The sequence below is a fragment of the Cnephaeus nilssonii genome, assembly GCF_951640355.1.
Source record: "Cnephaeus nilssonii genome assembly, chromosome: 5".
Taxonomy (NCBI): domain Eukaryota; kingdom Metazoa; phylum Chordata; class Mammalia; order Chiroptera; family Vespertilionidae; genus Cnephaeus; species Cnephaeus nilssonii.
The window spans coordinates 22,270,827-22,291,562 of record NC_137076.1 but is presented as its reverse complement, the minus strand read 5'-3'; the positions used below and the strand labels follow the sequence as shown (position 1 = coordinate 22,291,562).

At 55.9% G+C, this 20,736-nt stretch overlaps 2 protein-coding genes across 7 annotated transcripts; one reads left to right on the top strand and one right to left on the bottom strand.

Moving 5' to 3' along the window:
• On the top strand, nt 1–4,965 carry PODNL1 (podocan like 1; the record flags this gene model as incomplete). Its single annotated transcript, XM_079770831.1, is given in 10 exon segments — nt 1–48; nt 51–356; nt 808–901; nt 1,207–1,271; nt 1,386–1,495; nt 1,729–1,885; nt 2,147–2,262; nt 2,730–3,387; nt 4,076–4,224; nt 4,365–4,965. Coding segments are annotated over 10 exon segments (1,854 nt in total). The 3' UTR covers nt 4,516–4,965.
• A 226-nt stretch (nt 4,966–5,191) lies between these two features.
• On the bottom strand, nt 5,192–20,581 carry CC2D1A (coiled-coil and C2 domain containing 1A). 6 transcript variants are annotated; one of them, XM_079772853.1, is made up of 29 exons: nt 20,287–20,581; nt 18,615–18,750; nt 17,509–17,624; nt 17,352–17,417; nt 16,941–17,075; nt 16,612–16,846; nt 13,127–13,251; nt 12,749–12,821; nt 12,509–12,580; nt 12,275–12,405; nt 12,123–12,195; nt 11,309–11,442; nt 10,829–10,943; nt 10,575–10,747; nt 9,727–9,849; nt 9,582–9,640; nt 9,375–9,491; nt 8,114–8,187; nt 7,981–8,039; nt 7,811–7,862; nt 7,627–7,726; nt 7,449–7,539; nt 7,009–7,146; nt 6,856–6,920; nt 6,221–6,284; nt 5,998–6,149; nt 5,847–5,923; nt 5,718–5,765; nt 5,192–5,642 (listed from the first exon to the last, which is right to left on the bottom strand). In XM_079772853.1, exons 1-28 carry the CDS (start codon nt 20,344–20,346, stop codon nt 5,725–5,727), a joined length of 2,856 nt encoding a protein of 951 aa, XP_079628979.1. In that variant the 5' UTR covers nt 20,347–20,581; the 3' UTR covers nt 5,192–5,642; nt 5,718–5,724. The 6 variants fall into 6 exon arrangements, with proteins under 6 accessions (XP_079628979.1, XP_079628978.1, XP_079628982.1 ...); XM_079772852.1 differs by having other exon boundaries at nt 5,998–6,124; XM_079772856.1 differs by having other exon boundaries at nt 6,856–6,917.
• Nucleotides 20,582–20,736: the final 155 nt, after the last annotated feature.

Below are 20,736 nucleotides of genomic sequence, written 5' to 3'. Positions count from 1 at the left end.
ATGGTGAGGTGGGGTGGGGGAAGGTATGAGGGTGAGGCCTGCCTGCCCTGCACCCGCTCTGGGATGCTCCTGTCACCATGGCGACATGGTGCCCAACCTGGCTACACCCTGACCTGTCCCTCCACTCCCAGCGGCTGAGCCTGCTGCTGCTGCTCCTGCTGCTGCTGGGCCCCCCAACTACCCCCGGCATGGAGGACCCTGCTTTCCCCCATATGGGGGAGAGCTCGCAGCCCCTGCCCCGGGCCTGCCCCCTGCGCTGCTCCTGCCCCCGGGCTGACACCGTGGACTGCGATGGCCTGGACCTGTGGGTGTTCCCCCACAACATCACCAGGGAGGCTCAGCACCTCTCCCTGCAGGTGAGGGGGGCACATTACAGGGTGGGGTGAAGTGGGATAAGCATGGGAAATGCTGGAATTGAGTGATGGGTGTGGGGTCCTTATGCAGGGGTGAGGCATTGGGCATGTGGGTATTGGCAATGATGGAAGTTGGCCCTGGTGTTGGAGGTGGAGTACAGATATTGGATGTGGGAGGGGCTGAGAGTTTGGGGGTGTCAGGGGGGTCAAAATCTTGACAGTTATGGGGTTGTCTGGGGTGAAGGTGATGGATGGCAGGAGTCAACTATAGGGGTGGATGGGGGATTAATGTCCTTTTGGTTAAGGGGTGATGAGGCATTTGGGATCAACTATGGGGGTAATGGGGTGTTGGGTTCTCTTGCTTAGGCTGATGGGAAGCTGAGAATCAGGGCTGGGGGCTTTTGTTGAGGGCTCAGGGTCATCCGGGTCAGGGGTGTGAATGCCCCCTCCCCAGAACAACCAGCTCCAGGAGCTCCCCTACAATGAGCTGTCCCGCCTCAGTGATCTTCGAACCCTCAACCTGCACAACAATCTCATCTCCTCTGAGGGTGAGGGGGAACACAGGAGGCTGCCCTCCCTGGCTTGGCCCCAGCAGCCCTCTCCCTCCCCCATGCTGGGTCTGTGGGCAGCTCTGCGGCAGTTCCCAGAACTGCCCTTTGCTGAGCAGGATGGAAACTCAGGGGATGGGGGTGGGGAGGGGGGGGCTGTGGCTTTTGTGGACTGGGAGGGGGTGCCTGGAGGAGCCTCTGCCAGTCCCAGGCCAGGAGCCCTGGGGCAGCCGGGAGCACAGGCTCCCCCTGCCCCCTACCCCCTACCAGGCCTGGGGTCCCCTCAATACCCACTCCGCTCCCAGGCCTGCCCGACGAGGCCTTTGAGTCCCTCACCCAGCTGCAGCATTTCTACGTGGCCCACAACAAGGTGAGCCCCCACCCAACTCCCCACCCCACCCCAGCCAGCCACACAGCAGAGTGCGGAGAGGGAACGGCAGGGGCTGGCAGGTGCCACCAGGACCAGCACACTGTGCTCCCACAGCTCTCGGTGGCCCCCCAGTTTCTGCCTCGTTCCCTCCGAGTAGCGGATCTGGCTGCCAACCAAGTGACGGAGATCTTCCCACTCACCTTTGGGGAGAAGCCGGCGCTCAGGTAGCCCCTGGGGTCTGAGGGAGGTCATGAGCCTGCCCTGGGGGGTCTGGGGGGGGACAGGACCCTGGATGCTCTGTCTGGAGAACTCACTCACACACACACACACACACACACACACACACACACACACACTCACTCTCATGCACACTGAAGGCAGCCCTGAGCTGGGGTGCAGAGTGGGAGTGGTGGGGAGCCTGGGGGCAGGCCGGTGGAAGCAGCCTGGCTCCCCTCAGGTCCGTGTACCTCCACAACAACCACCTGAGCAACGCTGGCCTGCCCCCCGATGCCTTCCACGGCTCTGAGGCTGTCACCACCCTTAGCCTCTCCAACAACCAGCTCAGCTACCTGCCGCCCAGCCTGCCACCCTCTCTGGAGCGGCTCCACCTGCAGGTGCCCCTCCTTCACTTTACCCCCCACCCCCCTGCCCCCGGCCCCCTTCACCTCTCTCCTGGAAGGCCCCTCTGTCCCCTTAAATTTCCAGCTGTCAGCAATATCTTTCTCTGAGTCTCTACCACTGGCACAAGTCAAGTGCTCTGAGCAGCCTTGCTAAAGTCAGCTCCGCCTCTGTCACTCCCTTACTCCAGAGCCTTCCGTGGCTCTCCACTGCCCTCTATTCCGGACCCTAGGTTTCATTCTCTCCTCCCTTCCCAGAACAACCTCATCTCCAAGGTACCCCGAGGAGCCCTGAGCCGCCAGACCCACCTCCGTGAGCTCTACCTCCAACATAACCAGCTGACAGACAGTGGCCTGGATGCCACCACCTTCAGGTGGGGCTTGGGACAAGGTGGGATGGGGTGTAGCTTTGTGCTGGGAGTAGGGGCTGAGGATTCAGAGCCTGGGGCCGCCACCCTCTGTCCTCTCCTCTGTATCACTCCTACCCCCGCGGCCTCATTTGGAGAGCACTCACTGTGCGCCCGCTCAGCCCAGCACCCGGCAGCCACCCTCGCTACCAACTACCGTGTGCTCCCATCTTGTTATCCAACATCACAGCTGCCTCATGCTGATCTGGACTCAGAACTCTGTCCTGGTCACCCCCACCTCTAATCCTCAGGCCAGACCCTGCCTTGATCACCCCAAGTTTACCTCCCACCCAGAACTCTCAACTCACCACCCCCAAGTTGGAATTTCCAGCTGACATCTCAGTACCACTCGTCAGCCCTTCTGCCCTCTACCCAGGATCACCTGGTCCACGAGGCTGGGCACCCAGACCGACGCCAGTCCCCTCTCCCACCAGCAAACTGCACCGCCTCGAGTACCTGGACCTGTCCCACAATCAGCTGGCCGCGGTGCCTGCCGGCCTGCCTCGCACCCTGACTGTGCTGCACCTGGGCCGGAACCGCATCCAGCAGGTGGAGGCAGCCCGGCTTCGTGGGGCGCGGGGACTGCGCTACCTGCTGCTTCAGCACAACCAGCTCGGGGCAGCGGGGCTGCCGGCCGGGGCGCTGCGGCCTCTGCGGGGCCTGCACACGCTGCACGTCTACGGTAATAGGCTGGAGCGTGTGCCCCTGGCGCTGCCCCGCCGCCTGCGGTCCCTGGTGCTGCCCCACAACCACGTGGCTGCACTGGGTGCCCGAGACCTGGCAGCCACGCCACGCCTGGCCGAGCTCAACCTGGCCTACAACCACCTGGCCAGTGCCCGCGTGCACCATCGGGCCTTCCGCCGGCTGCGTGCCCTACGCAGCCTCGACCTGGCCGGCAACCAGCTGACTCGGGTGCCCTCTGGTCTACCCACTGGCCTGCACACCCTGCGGCTACAGCGCAACCAGTTGCGGGCCCTAGAGCCCGAGCCGCTGGCCGGCCTGGACCAGCTGCGAGAGCTCAGCCTGGCACATAACCGACTCCGAGTAGGCGACATTGAGCCCGGCACCTGGCATGAGCTGCAGGCCCTCCAGGTCAGAGGCTGGTTGGTTAGCCACACTGACTGTCCCCAGGGCCCTTCCATCCCCCTGCTTGCCCAGGTCCTCCCCCACAAGGCCCTTGGATGATACCACAAAAAGAGCCCCCCACGGGGGGCGAGCCCTGGGGTAGATAAGACAGATTCAGCTCCCAGGCCTTTGGCGTGCTGTCCCTGCCCCCGGTCCTCTGAGACACCCCCTCCACCGCCTCAGTAAACACTGTGGCCTCTAGCTCCTCACCACTGTTGATCCCAGAGTTTAGAGCCTCTGTGGGTGTCAGGCACTGTTCTAGGTGGGCACAGTGACACAATTCCTGGCCCTGGGATAAACGCCCTGCTTAGGGAGAAAGCAATCAGTAACAAACATAAGTGACAGCGTTAGAAGGGCATGAACATGTGGATTAAGTGCCATCTACATGAATGGCTAATTGAATCAGTGTCTCCCACAGTAGGTGGGAACTTGTCTAAGCCCCTAGCATCTATAGCAGGGCCTGCCCCAGAAAGGACTCCGTTTACCTCTGCCAAGGGGAGGATTTCAGCAGCCTCGAAAAGGGTCCAGGAGAAGGGGCAGGACTGGGCTGGGCATGGAGGGGAGGAGAGTTTGGGAGGAGAGTGGTTTGGGGCTTAGCTGAGCAGTTGACCCAAGGCCTAGAGCCATCACAGGGCGTCTCTGCCCACCTGCCCAGGTGCTGGACCTCAGCCACAACCAGCTGTCCTTCGTGCCTCCCGACCTGCCCGAGGCCCTTGAGGAGCTGCATCTGCAGAGCAACCGCATCAGCCACGTGGGCCCCGAAGCCTTCCTCAGCACACCCAACCTGCGTGCCCTCTTCCTCAGGTGCCCTCAGGCAGCTGGGCAGGTCCACATGGGCAGGGGAGGGCCATGGTGGGCTGTGGGGACCTCAGTAGGCCCTGGGGGTCAGGACGGTTATGGCCCCCTACCCTTGCACCTGCCCTCATGCTTGCCTCTTGGTTCAGGGCCAACAGGCTTCACATGACCAGCATTGCGCCTGAGGCCTTCCTGGGCCTCCCACACCTGTGCGTGGTGGACACGACGGGTAACCCTGAGCAGGTCCTGATCCAGCTGCCAGCCACGGCACCACGGCAGCCACGGGCAGGGGGCCCCTGACCTAAGGGGTTCTGCCGGGCTGTGGACTAAGGAGACAGTGCCCACCTGGGGCCTCAACCCATCTCTCCCAGGCCTCCGGGCTAAGCCCACCTGACCAGTGCTGGCTAGGAAGCTGGGGCACCTCACACAGAGGGAGGGACCGAGGCATGCAGCTCACACATCAGGCGACCCTGCTGGCCAGGTCCTGCACAGATGGAGACAGCAACAATAAAGCCTAATTCTTTCGAGCACTCACCACCAATCAGGTGCCCTTCACGTTGTGGGACAGGAAGGGCTCTCACCATCCCTATATCCAGTGGGGAAACTGAGGCTGTAGGATGCTAAGTGGATCAGGCAATTTGGTCCAGGTCCCGTGGCAGGGCTAGATTTTGAGGCCCTGAGAACCACAAGCACCACCACGTATGGCCTGACCACACCTCTAAACCCAGATATACCCAAGGCCACTGGGCATATCTGGGTTTATACGTGAAGATTAAGTGCATGGTAGGGCAGGCGCCCCCAGGCAGCCACAGCCCCCCTGACAGATGCATGGGCCTTCACATGCAAGAACACATCCTTTGCAGACACTCCTCCTCCCAGGCACCTTCCCTTCTACTACCCCTGGGGCGGGTGTGTGTGGGGGAAGACCCAAAGCGGCCACTGAGGGCAAGAAACAAAGGCAAGATGGAGAGCCGGGTGTGGCCCTGGCTGTTTATTCTGTGTGTCAACCCTGGGGCCTAGCTGGGCCAGGGCACCCCTCTGGGGAGCCAGCCAGGCTCTGGCTGCTCTCAGAGGCTTCTTTGGGTATGGGAGGGCTTAAGGATTAAGGCCGGGGAGGGACAGGAAGTAAAGTGCTTACAGGGGCTCTCAGGGCTTGGTCCAAGCCACTCTTCTACCTCCGGAACAGGCCAGGGGCACAGGCTGGCTGGTAGGCACCATCCCTGATGCCCCTGCCAGGGAGGCTCTGGCCAGGCTGGGTGGGCCCAGCAGGGGATGAGTCCATCCAGAACCGATTGTCCGCTGATTGTCTGCTTGTCTGGTCGGAAGCCGTGGCCATGTCAGCTCCTCCCAGCACCAGGGCCTGAGCCTGCTCCCGGATCTCCAGGGCGGCCAGCCCCGTTGGCCCCTCACCTGCGGAGCCGCTGCAGCTGCAGAAGTCCACAGGGGTCAGGTGGGCCATGGCCACAGCTGCCCACCCCCACCCCAACACTTGAGCTGCTCACCTCATTCTCAACCAGGTTCCGCCTGTAGAGTGCCTCCTTTGCAGCTTCCTGGGGATCCAACGGGTAGTCAGTGGGAAGCCCCTGGCAGCCCCAGTCCCCCAGTCCCCACCCGAACTCCACCCGGCTCACCCTGCTGCCCTCGTTGCCTAGGCGCCGAGCAGCCTCTGTGTAGAACTGCAGCTGATGCTCCAGCTGGGCCATGTATTCTGAGGGTGGGAGGGGGTCAGAATGGGGCCACTGCCACTGCCCCTCCCCCGTGTGCCTGTCCCTGAGCCCCCACCTCGCCGAATGCCTGGGCCCCCCTGCTCCAGCTGTGCCCTCTGCCACTGGCTGCGATGCATGATGTCCTGATACTGCTGGGCCACCTCCGGGGGCACTGGCCGCCGTGCCTGCCTGAGGGCCAGGATCTGAGGAAGTGGGGTACAAAGGGGGCTGAGAGGGCCCTGCTTGAGCCTGCAGACCCCACAATCCTGCCCCTCCAAGCCCAGTGGGTGGGCACTCACCTTCCGCTCCAGACGCTCTTGGTCGAAGGCCAGCACGCTAAGGCTATGCAGGGGCCGGGCAGATCTAAGGGGTGGGGATAGGGATGAGGGTCTACAAGGATCCCTCATCCCTGACTCCATTTATTTGACACGTTGGGTACTGGGGAACAAGCCAGGCCCACCACAATGTTGCTCAGCCTACACCCTAGTGGCAATGATGTACACTCAGGCAACTGTATACACAGGCAACTGCAATGCCTGTGCCAGGCAGTCAGAGAGGGCTTCCTGGAGATGGCAGCCAATGTGGGACCCAAAGGAGTCAGAGCTGGGCAGAGGAATAGGGAACAAGTGTAGAGGTAGAGGTGCTCCGGGCATTGTAACATAGACGCCAAGAGGACCGTGAAAACTAGGCGTAGCCATGAACCAGTAGGAGGAAGTGGGGGAGAGAAGGCGGGATATTTTCACAATGGTCAGATCAAAAAGATCTTAACGATCAAGCTGAGGAGTTTAAACTGGATCCTCCGGAAGAAAGGGAGCCAGGAAAGGTTTTAAAGGGGGGAAGGACATGCTCCAATTTGTGGCTGATGAGATACTGTCCAGGAAGGACTGAGATGGGAAGAGGGTTCTTTCCAGCATGGCCTGGCTCAGCCACCTACCTGTTTCCTGGCTCCCTTGCAGGGGCAGGCATGAGAGGGGCCTTCCCTTTAGGCCCGGCAACCTGCTTCAGAGGACAAAACCAGTGTTGTGAGTCTTGGCTCCCCTTGAACCAAGCCTCCCTCCCTGGGGTTGCTGCTGGGTGGGGGTCTCACTGTGGGCACAGCTGCTGGCACGGGGTCAATGACTAGCCATCTCTCAGTCACTGTCTCTAATTGCTGGGCTGTCAGTGGCTCTCGAATCCGGACCATCACTTCCAGCCGTCCCCCTGTGGGCCGGCGACCATCCAGGACCTGGGTGGGCATAAGGGGAGGCTGCTGGGAAGCAGGCAGTGGCTGGAGTCCCAGGGCTGGGATCAGGGAGAACCAAGGTGATTTCCAAAATATGAGCCCATGGGTGAGACTGAGACACCAACCGGTCATAATGGAACAGGTGTTGGAAGTATTAGGGGCTGGGAGTAAGGAGGTCTTCAACTCCCAGGGGAGGGGCTGGGTCAGCAGAGAGGACCCTTGGGAGGCTCAGGGCAGGGAGCATCTGAGTAATGTTAATGAGTGACATGGCCATAATGGAACATTAAGTTAATGTCACCTCTTACCTCAAGGATCTCCCGGACCTCACATGCCGTCTCCAAGGCATCCAGCTTCAGCTGGGCTGTGCCCAGGACCCGGTCGGTCTTGAACAGGCCCCTATGTATGTGAGGGGACACAGGATGGTTGGCCCAGGGTAGCTTCCCCTCCCTCAGAGCCCATGCAGTGCCTGACCCCCCAGCTCACCCCTTATGGACCACTTCGAACTTGATGCCTTTGGTCTGGATCGCCCTTCGGAAGCCTCGGTGGCTGCGATTGATGCAGAGTTTGAACTGCTCCTTGAACTCTGCTCAGGGAAGGAGGGAGGGGTCAGCTATGGTCTCATGTCATTTCTGCAGAGGGCAGGGGGTACCTGTTGCCCATGAATTACCAGGGGAATCTGTATTCTTGATCACGCTGGTCTTGTCTTTCTGAGCTTCTTCCTGGGACCAGTCAAGAGGCAGGCAAGCTCAGGGCCTGGGGCCTGGCCTGGGACCCCTGCCCAACCCACTTCCCATCCTGATGGGGCTTGAGCCCATCTCTCTTTGGCTCTCCACATACCACATTGGGATAGGGGAAATCGAACCGAACGAAGACATCCAGATCACCAGGGGACAGCCCTGTGGGCAAACAAAGGTCACAGCTGGGCAGAGGTGGTCCCCAGAGCCCTGACCCCTGCCTGGTGCCCCCTCACCTGGAGGTGTGGGCAAGTTGATGCACTTCACGATGAACAGGAGCATGTCATTGCTGCTGAGGTCTGGGAAGATCCTTCCGGGAGGGCAGGTGGGGAGACAGAGGCACCTCAACCTTACTGCCCCCCTACCTTTTCCTTCAGCAGGGGTAGGGAACAAATCCCGCACTGCCTTTAGGGGCGTCTCAGCTCCTGAGCTCCAGTTTTAGAATTAGACAAACTACAGTTCTCTGTCCAATTCCGCCAATGACTAACTTTTGGGTATTTTCTTTAGTTTGCACACATTTATTTAGTACCTACTATGTGCCAGCCAGTGCCCTAACTGCTATAGGCCTTCTCTTCATTTGACATTACTTGAGTACCTACTAAGTACCAGCCAGTGACCTCATGGCTTGGGGACCTTCCCTTCATTTATTAATATTTCTGGAGGCCCTACTATGTGCCAGCCTGTGTTCTTGATCACGCTGGTCTTGATGCTGGGGATACAGAAGTAAATGAGAGAGACCCATCTCTGTGCTCATGGAACCTGAGCTGACTGAGTGGAAAAATGCCCAATGAATAAAGAAATAAAGCAACTCTGCAAAGAATTAAAATAGGGGGAAAACTGAAGTGTGCTCAAGAGGGGCTGATTTAGATAGGGTGGTCAGGGAGGGCCTCTCAGGTGACATCATAGGTGATGCTGAATGTCAAGAAGGTGCTGCATAGAGATGCTACATGGGGAACAGAGTCGGGGCAGGGCACATCACTGGGGTGAAGGCCCTGAGTGGGGACATGCTTGGTGTGTCTGAGGGACCAAAAAGAGGTCTGTGTGGCAGGAGGCGAGCAAACTGGGGACAACAGATAGAAAGGAAGTGACAAGGAGCCAGGCCATGCAGACGTGGGAAAGCCAGGGTAAATGGTGTGGATTTTCCTAGGTGGTTATCCTAGGTGACCCCAGAGGCTGCCCTAACTTCTATAAGTGGGAGCAATTACCCCAACTATCCAGGGTGTAGGAACACTTTACTGAAGCAGGACCAACAACCACCATCCCACGGGCCCCCGGACAGGGCACACCTCTGCACTGTTTCCAAGGGGTGTCACTGTTAACACCCCCTCACTTGCCATTACTTCACTCACACCTCATGCCTGCCTCAGGGCCCTTGAGTGTGCTATGCTCCCACCACCCACCCAAACTCTCCTCCAAAGGCAAGTCCTTCACCAGTTTCTGGGGAGGGCAAACCCCTCCTCAAGGGGGCATCTGGGCCAGGGGCCATTGGGGCCTTACTTGATGACGCTGAAGGTTCTCTGCTCAAAGCGGGCAGAGGGCGTGGGGAGACCCCGGGCGAAGGCCTGCTTCAGAGTCTCCATGCTCCGCTTACAGTCCTCTGCTAGTTTCTCAAATCTGCCATAAGAGGGCTCTGCTCAGGTCCCTGGTCCCAGAGGCAGGCTAGGGGTGCACACATCAGGCAGAGGTGGGCATGGGGGCACTTACTTGCTGGTTTCGGCAATGTTGCCCAGGTGAGTGAACTGGTTAGAATGGTTCAGACACATCTGGTGAGGCAGAAGACAGTGAAGGGAAGGTTGAGGGGCCATGACCTGGGGGGAACCCTGCTGACCCAGGCCAGGGGCCCCCTCACCTCATGCTGCTGCCTTATGAGCTTGGTGAGTTCACCGTAGCGCCGGATAGAATCCTGAGACAGACCAGGGCCAGGCCGCTGGACCAGGGTGAAGTCATCCTTGTTGACGGGGGCAGGTGGCACCTGGGAAAGACAAGGCTCATGGAGAGGGGCCTGCTGGTCAGCAATGAGCAGGCCTGTCCTGATCCCTTTTTGGAGAGGCCTTCCCTGACCACTGCTTTGGCCCCTGCCCCTGCTTTCTTCCCCAAAGAGAAAAGTGATGCTTAGAGAGAGGTGGATAGTCCTGACCAAAGTGGCAGAATCTATTAACTACTTCCCCCAAATCTGATCCATACCCTCTTCCCTAATAATGGGGTTCTGACTGGGTACATGGCCGCCCCGCAAGAGACAAGTCTCAGCTTCCCTTGCAGCTAGGTGCAGCCATCTGACTCAGTTCTGGGCAATGGGAGGTGAGCAGTAGTGATGACAATTCCATGCCACTTCCTTAGAGGAAACTGCTTGGCCTGCAATTTTTCTCCCTCACGACTTCCCATGAACGAGATGCAGACAGATTAGTGGTCCACTTGGACCACGTGCACAAGGACAACCTCCTCAGGTGCAGCAGAAAAACAAAATGGAAAGAACCTGGGCTCTAAAGGGCTTTATCTTTCAGAGCCCAGAGCACCCTGAGTGTTACATGCAAGAAACATAAACATCCGTCTTGTTTAACCAGTCTCTTAGGAAGAGCCTATTTGTTACAGCAGCTTAACCTGCATCCCGACTAATATATTCCAAGTCACATGGCTGCTAATTGGCCATAGCCCAAGAGACGAGCACCTGGGAAGGTCTAGCCGGCCCAGAGGTTTCACCTTGGTGATATCCACAGGCAGCCCGTTGCGTGAGGCCTCCAGCATGGGCTCCAGCCCCTTGGCCTGGCGCAAGTGCATCTTGGCGCCCTCCACATCGTTCTTCTGCTTGGCTCGCAATGCAGCCTGCAAAAGCTGCTTTTTTCGGCCCTCCAGGAAGGCCAACTGCTGCTGGGCTGTGGGCACAGGGGCATCTGCGGGTGCTGCCCAGCCTATGGCCAGGTGACAGGCAGGCAGGGTGGGGAGGGGGCACCTACCTCTGTTGGATGTGCCTTTGGGGGCTGCTTTAGCTGCTGAGGTGGATCCTGGTTGGGGTGCCTTTGAGGGTGGCGCCTTGGGCTGGGCTGTGGGGGCCGCAGGGCTGTTGGGCTGCTGAGGACAGAGAGAAAGTCAGAGCTTTTCCAGCACCTATGATGAGGCTACTCCCCAAGTAGTCAGGGCCTGACACTGACAATAGTGACCAGCTTAATTTCTGTTTCCTCAGCACTAAATACAACATACAGTCCTGTTCTCCTTGAATCTTTGCAACAGCTTTGGAAGATAGGGACTAGGACTATGCCCACTTTATAGATGAGGAGACTGAGGCTCAGAGAACAAAATGACTTGCCCATGGCCACATGATCAGAAAGTGGCAGGGCCAAGAAACGAGGCCAGTTCTTTCTGGCTCAAGATTGGGACTGTCAGGATTTACTTTGCTGTCACTCCCTGCCTCACCCCAAGAACCCAGCCCCTCATACCTTCTTGGGTTCCTCATCCTCTTCGTCTTCTGGGCCTTCATCCTGGTTGGCCAGCTTCATAGCAGTCTCCAGGACCCCCACCAGGCTCGGCTGGGTGGACTCGGAGGCCTCTAGGCCCTGGATAGGGAGAAAGCCTGGGCGGCCAGTCAGGGCCCGGTCAGGAGAGAGAAACCTGTGCCATGATGGTGGAGAGGTGGGTTCCACCCGATCCAAAGGAGCCTTGGGTCTCTGAATCCACTTTAAATGCAGGAAGGAGCTGCTGGTGGTTTGGTATAGACACCAGACCGTGTCAACCTCCCTCGTCTCTTGGCTCCTCTCGCCTGACCCTGGACCTTGACCAGACTCCAACAAGCAAGCACTGTGAGCTGCTGTGCTGGGTGCAAGTGTTGGTCCTGGGCCTGGGGGCCTCCTGGGGGACCAAAGTGCAGAGAGATCATCGTTCTCAGAAGGGATGCTCAGGCAGCTCTGAGAACCCAAAGGAGGCCTCCAACTCACTGGGGCGGTTAATGGGAGGCTGAGTAGGTATCTGTAAAGCCGAGGAGCTGATGACTAGGGAGGAGTGAGTCAAACAAAGAAAAGGAAAGATCAGACAGCAGTGGGCTAGCCAACAGGCTCTTCAAAGAAAACCCCCTGATTTTTAGTGTTGGCCAAGTTCCAAGGTGTAAACACTCCAACTATACTGATTTTAAGCTACCAATTGCCTAACAAGCTTGCCGAATTCCTGAATGTGTAGCAATCAACTTCCTGAGCCTGTACAGTCAGGAGGATTAGCACCTGCAAAGGCTCAGAGGCTGGAGGGAGGGGCAGGGCCTACCTGGGGGCACTGGCAGCTCAGCAACATCCACAGCTCGGCCAGCCTTGTGGGCTCGAATGGCATCTTGGTATTGCTGTGGGGGACACAGGTATTAGGACTCCCTGGGCACGGTCTCCAGGTGCTGCCCACCCACCCACTCAGCCCCCATGCACCTTGACAATGCGCTCATGCATGCGAGCCTTCCGTTGGTCCCCTTTGGTCTTAGCCTGGGCTGCGGCCACGTGGTATCGCTCCATCCGCTGTTCCAGTGCTTCCAGGAGAGTCCTTGGGGGTGGGGGAACCTCTGGGCCCAACGAGGGTGGGAGCGGGGTTAAGAGTGTTGGAAAGGGAGGAAGGGGACTGTCTTGCCCTGGCCCGCCTGCCCGCCCAAAGTCCCAGGAGCCTACCTGGTGTGGACGGCCCCGTGGTGGGAGTCGGAGGTTGCAGTGGCGGTGATGGTGGGTCTTGGGGCAGCTGGTCTGGGGGCAGAGAAGCCCAGTGCAATGAGGGGCTTGCTTGTGGCCGCCCCTACCCCCAGGCTGGTGTGGCCTGAGCGGGTCTCCGAGCCTGACCAAAAGGGGCGGCAATATCAGGAAGTCAGTGGAAGCCTCCAATAGTCCAGGAAGGTGGGCAGGTGGGGTCCTTACCAGGTGGAGGGGGCAAGCGGGACAAATCCACAGGCTCCCCGCGGCTCAGGGCCTCCAAGACAGCATCAAAGCTCTATGAGAAGGAAGGGGGTCAGGAGAGGCTGGAGCTGGAGCCAGGTCCCTATGGGGAGCCTCCATGCCCTGCCAAGTGACAGAGGACTCCCAGTTCTGCCCCTTCCTCTGTCCCATCTTGCTTAAGCCTCTTCTCACACTTAGGACCATTTCACAGAAAGGGTAAACTAATGACACCTAGGGATTGATCAAGCCGGAATGCGAATTTAGGTATGTCTGACTCTAGAGCCCACGTTCTTTGCCGCCATGTAATGTTGGAAGCATCCTGCCCTTTCCATACGACACTGTCGTCCAGTCTGGACACACCTTGGCCACACGGAAGTATCTGGTGGCAGCGGAGGTATCTCCCTTCTGCTTGGCATGAAGGGCGGCCAGCTTGTACTCACGTTGGCGGCTCTGCAACTGAGCCAGGGGGCCAGTGCTGCAGGGACCTGGCAGGGAGAAGAGCATACAGACCATTCTATTCTCACAGCAAAAACTGTTCTTAGGCTCATTTTATAGACGTGAGAACTAAGGCTCAGAGAGGGGATGCTGTCTCCCCAAGGTCACACAGCCTGAAGACTGCATGGTGGGGACTCAGCTTAGGCCTGGCAGGCTCCAAAGCCATTGCTGTTTTGTGCCCCAAATTTTTTGGAAAACTTTATGTACCGTTAAGCATTTTTAAGTTGACATCTAAAATTTTTTCATCTTAAGTTTCAAAAGTGGCCAATGTTGTCATTCCCAGTATCTTGCAAATATTTACATTCGAAAAAGAAAAGCATCGCACCACTCTTTTAAGCCTAACATATTTTAACTACTATGGTGATTTGGAACTCATCAATATTCACTTTTTAATTTTGTTAAACTATGACAGAATACAAATAAGGCAAAATTCACCATCTTAACCATTTTCAAGTATACAGTTCAGTGGCATTAAGTACATCCATTTGTTGTGCAGCCATCACCACCATCCATCCACAGAACAGAACACTTGCATCTTTCCAAACTGAAATTCTATCCCCATTAATCACTAACTCCCCATTCCTCCTCTCCCAAACCCTGGCACCCACCATTCTGTCTCTGAATTTTATTCCTCTAGGAACCTCACATAAGTAGAATCAGACAGTATTTATTCTTATATGAGTGGCTTATTTCATCTCATATAACATCCAAAAGGTTCATCCACATTGTAGCATGTGTCAGAATGTCCTTCCCTTTTATTTATTTTATTTTATTTTTTAAATCCTCACCCGAGGGTATATTTTTTACTGATTTTTAGAGAGAGAGGGAGAGGGAAAAGGAGAGGGGGGGATGGAGAGGGGAGAGGGAGAGAAGGAGAGAGAAACATCGATCGGTTGCCTCCCATATGTGCCCCAACCAGGGATCAAACTTGCAACTTAGGTTTGTGCCTTGACCAAGAATCGAACCTGCCACCTTTTGGTGTATGATATGACACTCCAATCAACCGACCCACCTGGCCAGGGCAAGAATGTCCTTCCTTTTTTTTAAAAATATATTTTATTGATTTTTTACAGAGAGGAAGGAAAAGAGATAGTTAGAAACATCGATGAGAGAGAAACATCGATCAGCTGCCTCCTGCACACCTTCTACTGGGGATGTGCCTGCAACCAAGATACATGCCCTTGACCGGAATCGAACCGGGGACCTTTCAGTCCGCAGGCCGACGCTCCGCTCCATCCACTGAGCCAAACCGGTTAGGGCTGTCCTTCCTTTTTAAGGCTGCATAATACTTCATTGTACAGATATACTATTTAGTTTATCCATCCATCAATAGACACTTGGGTTGCTTCTACCTTTTAATCATGCTACTATGAACATGGGTGTGCAAATATCTCTTCTTGTCTCTGCTTTCACTTCTTCTGAATATATACCAACATTTACTTACAAAACATTTACCAGGGTTCGCTTTTAGCAGTTGGAAATTTCATACTTCTTCTCTTCTTTCTATCCACGTCCCCCACAGAATTTAATCCTAACATTATCTATGTGGGAACTTGAAAGCCTTTTTTGACCTCCCTATCATACATTTGTAACCAAAATACATTTGTATGGTGTGTTGGTAAAGCTGGGAAACAGAGGATTAAACTGCTTTTTAAACAGCAATTTAGTTAGTTTCAAATAACAGGCTCACTATGTTTTCAGAGGAAGTATCTCTAAATTGAAAGTAATAGGTAAGTTGTTGGTATAAAAAAACAAAGCACAAGCCCAGCTGGTGTGGCTCAGTGGTTGAGCGTCGACCTATGAAGCAGGAGGCGGTCACAGTTCGATTCTGGTCGGGGTACATGCCCAGGATGCAGGCTGGATCCCATGTGGGGCATGCAGGAGGCAGCTGATCGATGATGCTCTCTTATCATTGATATTTCTCTCTCTCTCTCTCTTTCCTCTCTGAAATAAAAATATATTTAAAAAACAAACAACAACAAAAAACAAAGCACAACAGATACACCACCCAGTGACCACAAACCCTAGAAGCACCTGGGAAACAGCATTGTACTTCTGCATACTGACAACTGGACCCAGGGCTTTAAGTCTGAGGGCACTCGCCTGAGAAGGTGTATACAGGTTGAACCTAAACACCTTGATATTTGATTGATTTATTACCGCAAGTCTCTCTCAGCATTAAAAAATTTTCTCCTGGGGTTGAATTACTGTTACAATTATATTTAGCACGTAATTGAGGATAGTATAAATACCTCTAGCTTTCTGATAAATACCTTTACAAACCAAGGGTAAAATTTTATTGGCAAGGCACCTCTTGCTGACACAGTAAAGGCTGGGTCCACCTCCTAACATTTAGCTCCTGATTCCCATTCATTCCTTCCCTACTTTATTTTTTCCTCTTTTAAAGTGTAGAGAAACCAGCTTCACACCAAAAAATAGATGGGAAGAGACAGAGTCTTGTTATTGCCACGTCACACCACCATTCTCCGATCCCCGGCCAGCCTATATGCCAAAAACCCCATCGTGAAACATTTGGGGTCATTTCAACCAAGAATTTCAGGTGACAATTTCCAATAGTCCTCCTTCACCAAAAACAATGGCTTAGAGACCAGCCTGGCCGCTAAAGGAATTAAAGACCCCGTGTTCACATTCTCAACCCAGACCATCCTTTTATACCATCGGATTGGTTCCTGTCTGGGAGCGCTTGCCCCTGGAACAGATTCTAGAAGGGAGAGGTTGCGTACTTCTTCCCTGTAGTGGGAGGAGGGCGACCCCAGAGGGGGAGGCTGAGTTTCAGGAGAAAAGACAGACAAGCTGAGTGCTTGAGAGTTATTCACTTAAAACTCTGTATGTGGGCATGTTATTCAGCCCCAAAAATGAATCAAGTTCTGAGACAAGCTGCAATGTTATCCTGAGTGAAAGAAACCAGACAGCAAAGGACAAATAATGTATGGTTCTACTTATATGAAATATCTAGAAGAGGAAAATTCATAGACAGAAAGCAGAATAGAGGTCACTAGGAGCTGGGGAAGGGAAATGGAGATGGGGAGTTAGGGTTTAATGGGAACAGAGTTTCGGTTTGGAAAATAGAGGTGATGGTTGTGTAATGCTACTCAATTACACACACTGAAATATGGTTAAAATGGCACATGGTGCGTTATATATATTTTACTACCACCACACACACACACAAAAAAAGGTATTCACGAACTGCAGAGGCATGCAGACCTTGGAAAGGAAGAATGTTTATAATATCTAACAATCAGTACAGGGCCTAAACCCTCATAGAGGGATCAACCACTGAATACATCCTCCGACAGCCCATGTCAACATCCCTGCTCCCAGCCTACCTGGGGCCAGCTGGGGCTTAGCCAAGCCCAGTGACGAGGCTGGGGCAGTGGAAGGAGGACCCTCTACTGTGACCCTGGGTTCTGGGGCCGGCAGGTTCACAGAGCCTGGCAGGGTGGGTGCAGGAGTGTGGCTAGATGTGGCTGTTGGGCCCTTCCCCACAGCAACGGGAGGTGGGATGTCCTCTTCGTCAATGGCCCTGCCCTTCCGGACGGAGGCCAGCAGGTTTTCCAGTGTCTGGAAGAAAGTGTCAATGTGGGTTTTGGAAGAGCACAGAGCTGAGTGCAGGGGCAGTGGTGGGGTCCCAGCACCCTCCTGTCTGCCCACTCACCTTAAGTCCCCGCTCATAGCGCCGCACCTTGGCACTGTCTCCGGCTTGCCTAGCACTTTCAATCGCTGCCTGGTAGAGGGCCAGCCTCTCCTGCAAGGTGGCCTCCAACCCTGGGCTGGGGGCTGTGGCTTTTGGCTGTGGGAGGGGCCGGGGACACGGTGTGGGTGGGTGGTGACCCAACGTGGCCCACCCTGAAGGTGTTCTTGGTGGAGGGCCTACTGCACACCAGCCATGTCACCCCTGGGCCAGTTGCCCCCACCTCGGAGGGACAGAAATTATCATACCCTTTCCTAGTATAGAGAACTGGGGCTCAGAGGTGTCCCATCATCTGCCTGAAGTCACATGGCTAAGAGGTCACAAGGGAAAGCCTTGAACCCCGGGCTATAGGGAACAGGGTTGTCAGAGATCTACCTGGGCCACAGGAGGGTGGGACTCCAAAGTCTTCTGCTCCTCCCCAAGGACCTCATTAAGCTCCGCCTGCAGGGACACAAGGCCAGAGGCTTGCACGTGTGCCCAACGGATGGGGCAACAATGGGAGGAACCCTCCTGCCCCACGCTGGACACTCACCAGCAGGTCATCATCAGCCTCCACATCCTCCTCGTCTGTCACCTCCTCCTCATCCTCATCCGGGTCTCTCATGCACAAGCTGGCCATCTTCTCAATGGCCTCCATGGGCAGGGGACCTGGCAGCAGGGGGAGGCGCCAGGTGCACCGGGATCCTTCAAGAGTCCCCAGTCTCCCATCCCGGCCACCCACAGCCCCGGAGAATAGGGTAGCAGGCAATGGGGCGGCATGTCTCCCTCCTGGCTCTTCCATGGCACCCACTGCCCTAGATCCAGCAGGCACAATCCCGCTTCCCAGAGACCTCACCGGCCTTATCCCTTCTTTATGAAGCCCGAGTTCAAACTCGGGCTCTGGAACTTTCTCACTGTGGGACACTGGGCAAGTTGGGTGACTCAAACTTTTTGTGGCTCTGTGCACGTCCAAGAATAACGGCAAAAGAGCCGCATGTATTGATTTGGGGTTACAAATAACTTTTAGCCAGTAGGTGAATTCACAATTACAGAATTTGTGATAATGAGGATCAACTGTATTAGCTAAAAAGTGTAAAGGCTACGTCCGCTGTCTGGGCTCCAGCCCCACTTGACCACTTTAGAATCCTCTGCCCAATGCCATCCCCCCAGGGCATTTGCACGTGCTGTGACCCCTCCCAGAAGTGCTCCCCACCTCTTCATGTGGCCCTCCCCATTATGTGTGCCTCCTCCAAGAATCCCCTCCCAGCTCATAGGTGTCTTCCCATACTCTGTGCTTCCCCCATCGCCGTCCCGATCACAGGACAGTGGGTTGGACAACTCACCAGGTCCTGTGTGAAGTGCTTTAAGAACACTTGACGATTAATTCCTGTAAGTGTGGTTTATTCCCATTTATACATGGGGAAACTGAGGCCCACACAGGTGCTGGTACTCTTTAAGTCACAGCCAGTAAGTGGCTGAGCTGGGATTGAACCCTCACTCTGGGTACAGAGTTGATAGCTTAACCTTTAACCCAGACTGTGGTTTCAGGAGGGCAAGGACCTTCTCTATCTCCTTTCCCCCGTCTTCCCAGCACCCAGCTCTGAGCCTGGCCCACAGTGGAGCTCAGGAAATGTTCCAGGGATGGACTGAGAGTCTCACCTTTGCCTCTGAGCTTCTCCAGGGTTTGAGGCTGGCCCCCAACCAAAGCCAAGAACTCAGCCTCCAGTTCCTCATTGTTAACTCCATCCTCAGGGATCATCAGGCCATCCGGGGAGAGATCAACCAGCAGACCCAGCTGTGGGAACAGAAAAGAGTCCAGTCAGACCTTGGGATGTACCACACCTAGCCATGATTACCCAGGGTCCCCTCAGGAGAACCCAGGCCTTGTGGCAAAAGCCATTTCCCTGGGGAGTGTCAGAAATCTGGAACAGGCCCAGAATGCAACAGGTGTCTCAAGATGGCCAGGCCCCCTGGCATAGATCAACATGGGGCAAAGGGCAAGTGGAGAGATCCCGCTCCCTGCTCTGAGTCCACACCCATGATTCGCTGCTTGCAGAAAGCAGTAGGGAAAGCAGGCCCCACACCCTGCCCAAAGCACGGCCACTCTGCACACCTGGGCTTTTCCTTCCAGCATCCTCAGCAGAGGGGGCCATGCAGGAAGCCCTGCCCTAGCCGGTTTGGCTCAGTGGCTAGAGCATCGGCCTGCGGACCGAAAGGTCATGGGTTCGATTTCGGTCAAGGGCACGTACCTCAGTTGCAGGTTTCTCCCTATCCGGGCCCTGGTCGGGGCTCATGCAGGAGGCAACCAACCGATGTTTCTCTCTGTCTTTTCCTCTCTCTTCCACTCTCTCTAAAAATCAATGGAAAAATATCCTCAGGTGAGGATTAAAAAAAAAAAAAAAAAGTAAATAGAAGCCCTGACAGTAACATGACTTTGAAAGTGGGGTCTTTGCTATGTAACAGACCATTTTCCTATCCTGGTTAATGACCCATCATGACATAATATTAGGATGAACTATACAAAATTGCCCTTTCTGTGGATCAAAAATGACCCAATATTGGCAATTATGTATGGATCCTTCTAATACTATTAACAATGACAATAATATTTATTGAGTGCTATGTTCTAGCACTTACCATAAACGATTCCAATGAATTCTCACACCTGTCCTATGACATAGGGGCTCTTAGGGCCTCCATTTTACAGATAAGGAAACTGAGGCTGAGAGCTGTGAGGCCAAGTATCCAATGTGCAAGGGTTAGGAGGGAACTTCAGATTAGCCAGACTCCAACACCTGGGTACTAAGCAATGGCCTGGGCTCCTCCCATCAAAGCTGAGAAAAATCAAACCCTCCAGGTGCTGGGGACAGGGGAGATGGGAGAGCAGGCGAAGGGACCCAGCCACAGTCCTGTGGGCTCATGGCAGCAGTTCTGGATTTGCACTTAGCTCTGGCCAACCTGTTAATCCCCATGACCTTGGCCAGGTGTCTTTACCTTTCTGGGCCTCAGTGTCCTCATCTTTATAATGGGGATAAAAGAGTCTGACCTGGCCTGGCTGGTGGGAGGGTTCAAAGCTGCTCAGGTCAGGGGAGCAGTACCTGTCCTTCTCCCAAGTCGAGGCCTTCCCCTCCCTACTGGGGCTCTGTGGCAACAGGTGGCCCTGAGCCTCGGGCGGGGCGCCATTAGCTGGGGAGCCAGGTCCAGTAGGCCGCACTTTGGGGGTCGAACCTCACTTGGGGGGCGGGGACCGGGACTCACCTGTGGGGTGGAGATCAGGTTCCCTGAGGGGTGGGGAGGGTTCCTTGGGTGGGGCCGCGGGATACAGACTTACCTGGCGGGCAGCGGCGGCGCCTCGGCCCGGGGGTCCCGGGGTTCCCTTCCTCTTGTGCATCTTCCAGGCTAGATGCCCAGGCCACGGCCCCCACGCCTGGCCTTGCCCTGCCTCCTCCCCCGGGGCCTATGGCCGCGCACGCGCCCTTCCAGAGCCCTGCGCCCCTCGCCGGCGCCCCGCGACCGCCGAACCCAGGGTCCTCGGTCCCCGGGGTGGCCACCCTACTTCCGCCTCGTCCCTTGGGCACCGCGGCACCGAAGCGCGGCCACTGGACTTGCGGGGCCCGCCGCATTGAAACTACAACTCCCGAAAGTCAGTGCGTAAGCGCGCGTGCGCGTTGCGGGGCGGTGGGTGGTGCCACTAGTGGTACGGGCAAGAGGCGGGGCGTGAGCGGCAAAAAAAGCAGGCGTCGCGCGGACTGGGCCTCGCAGTGCGCGGGAAAGAAGCAGA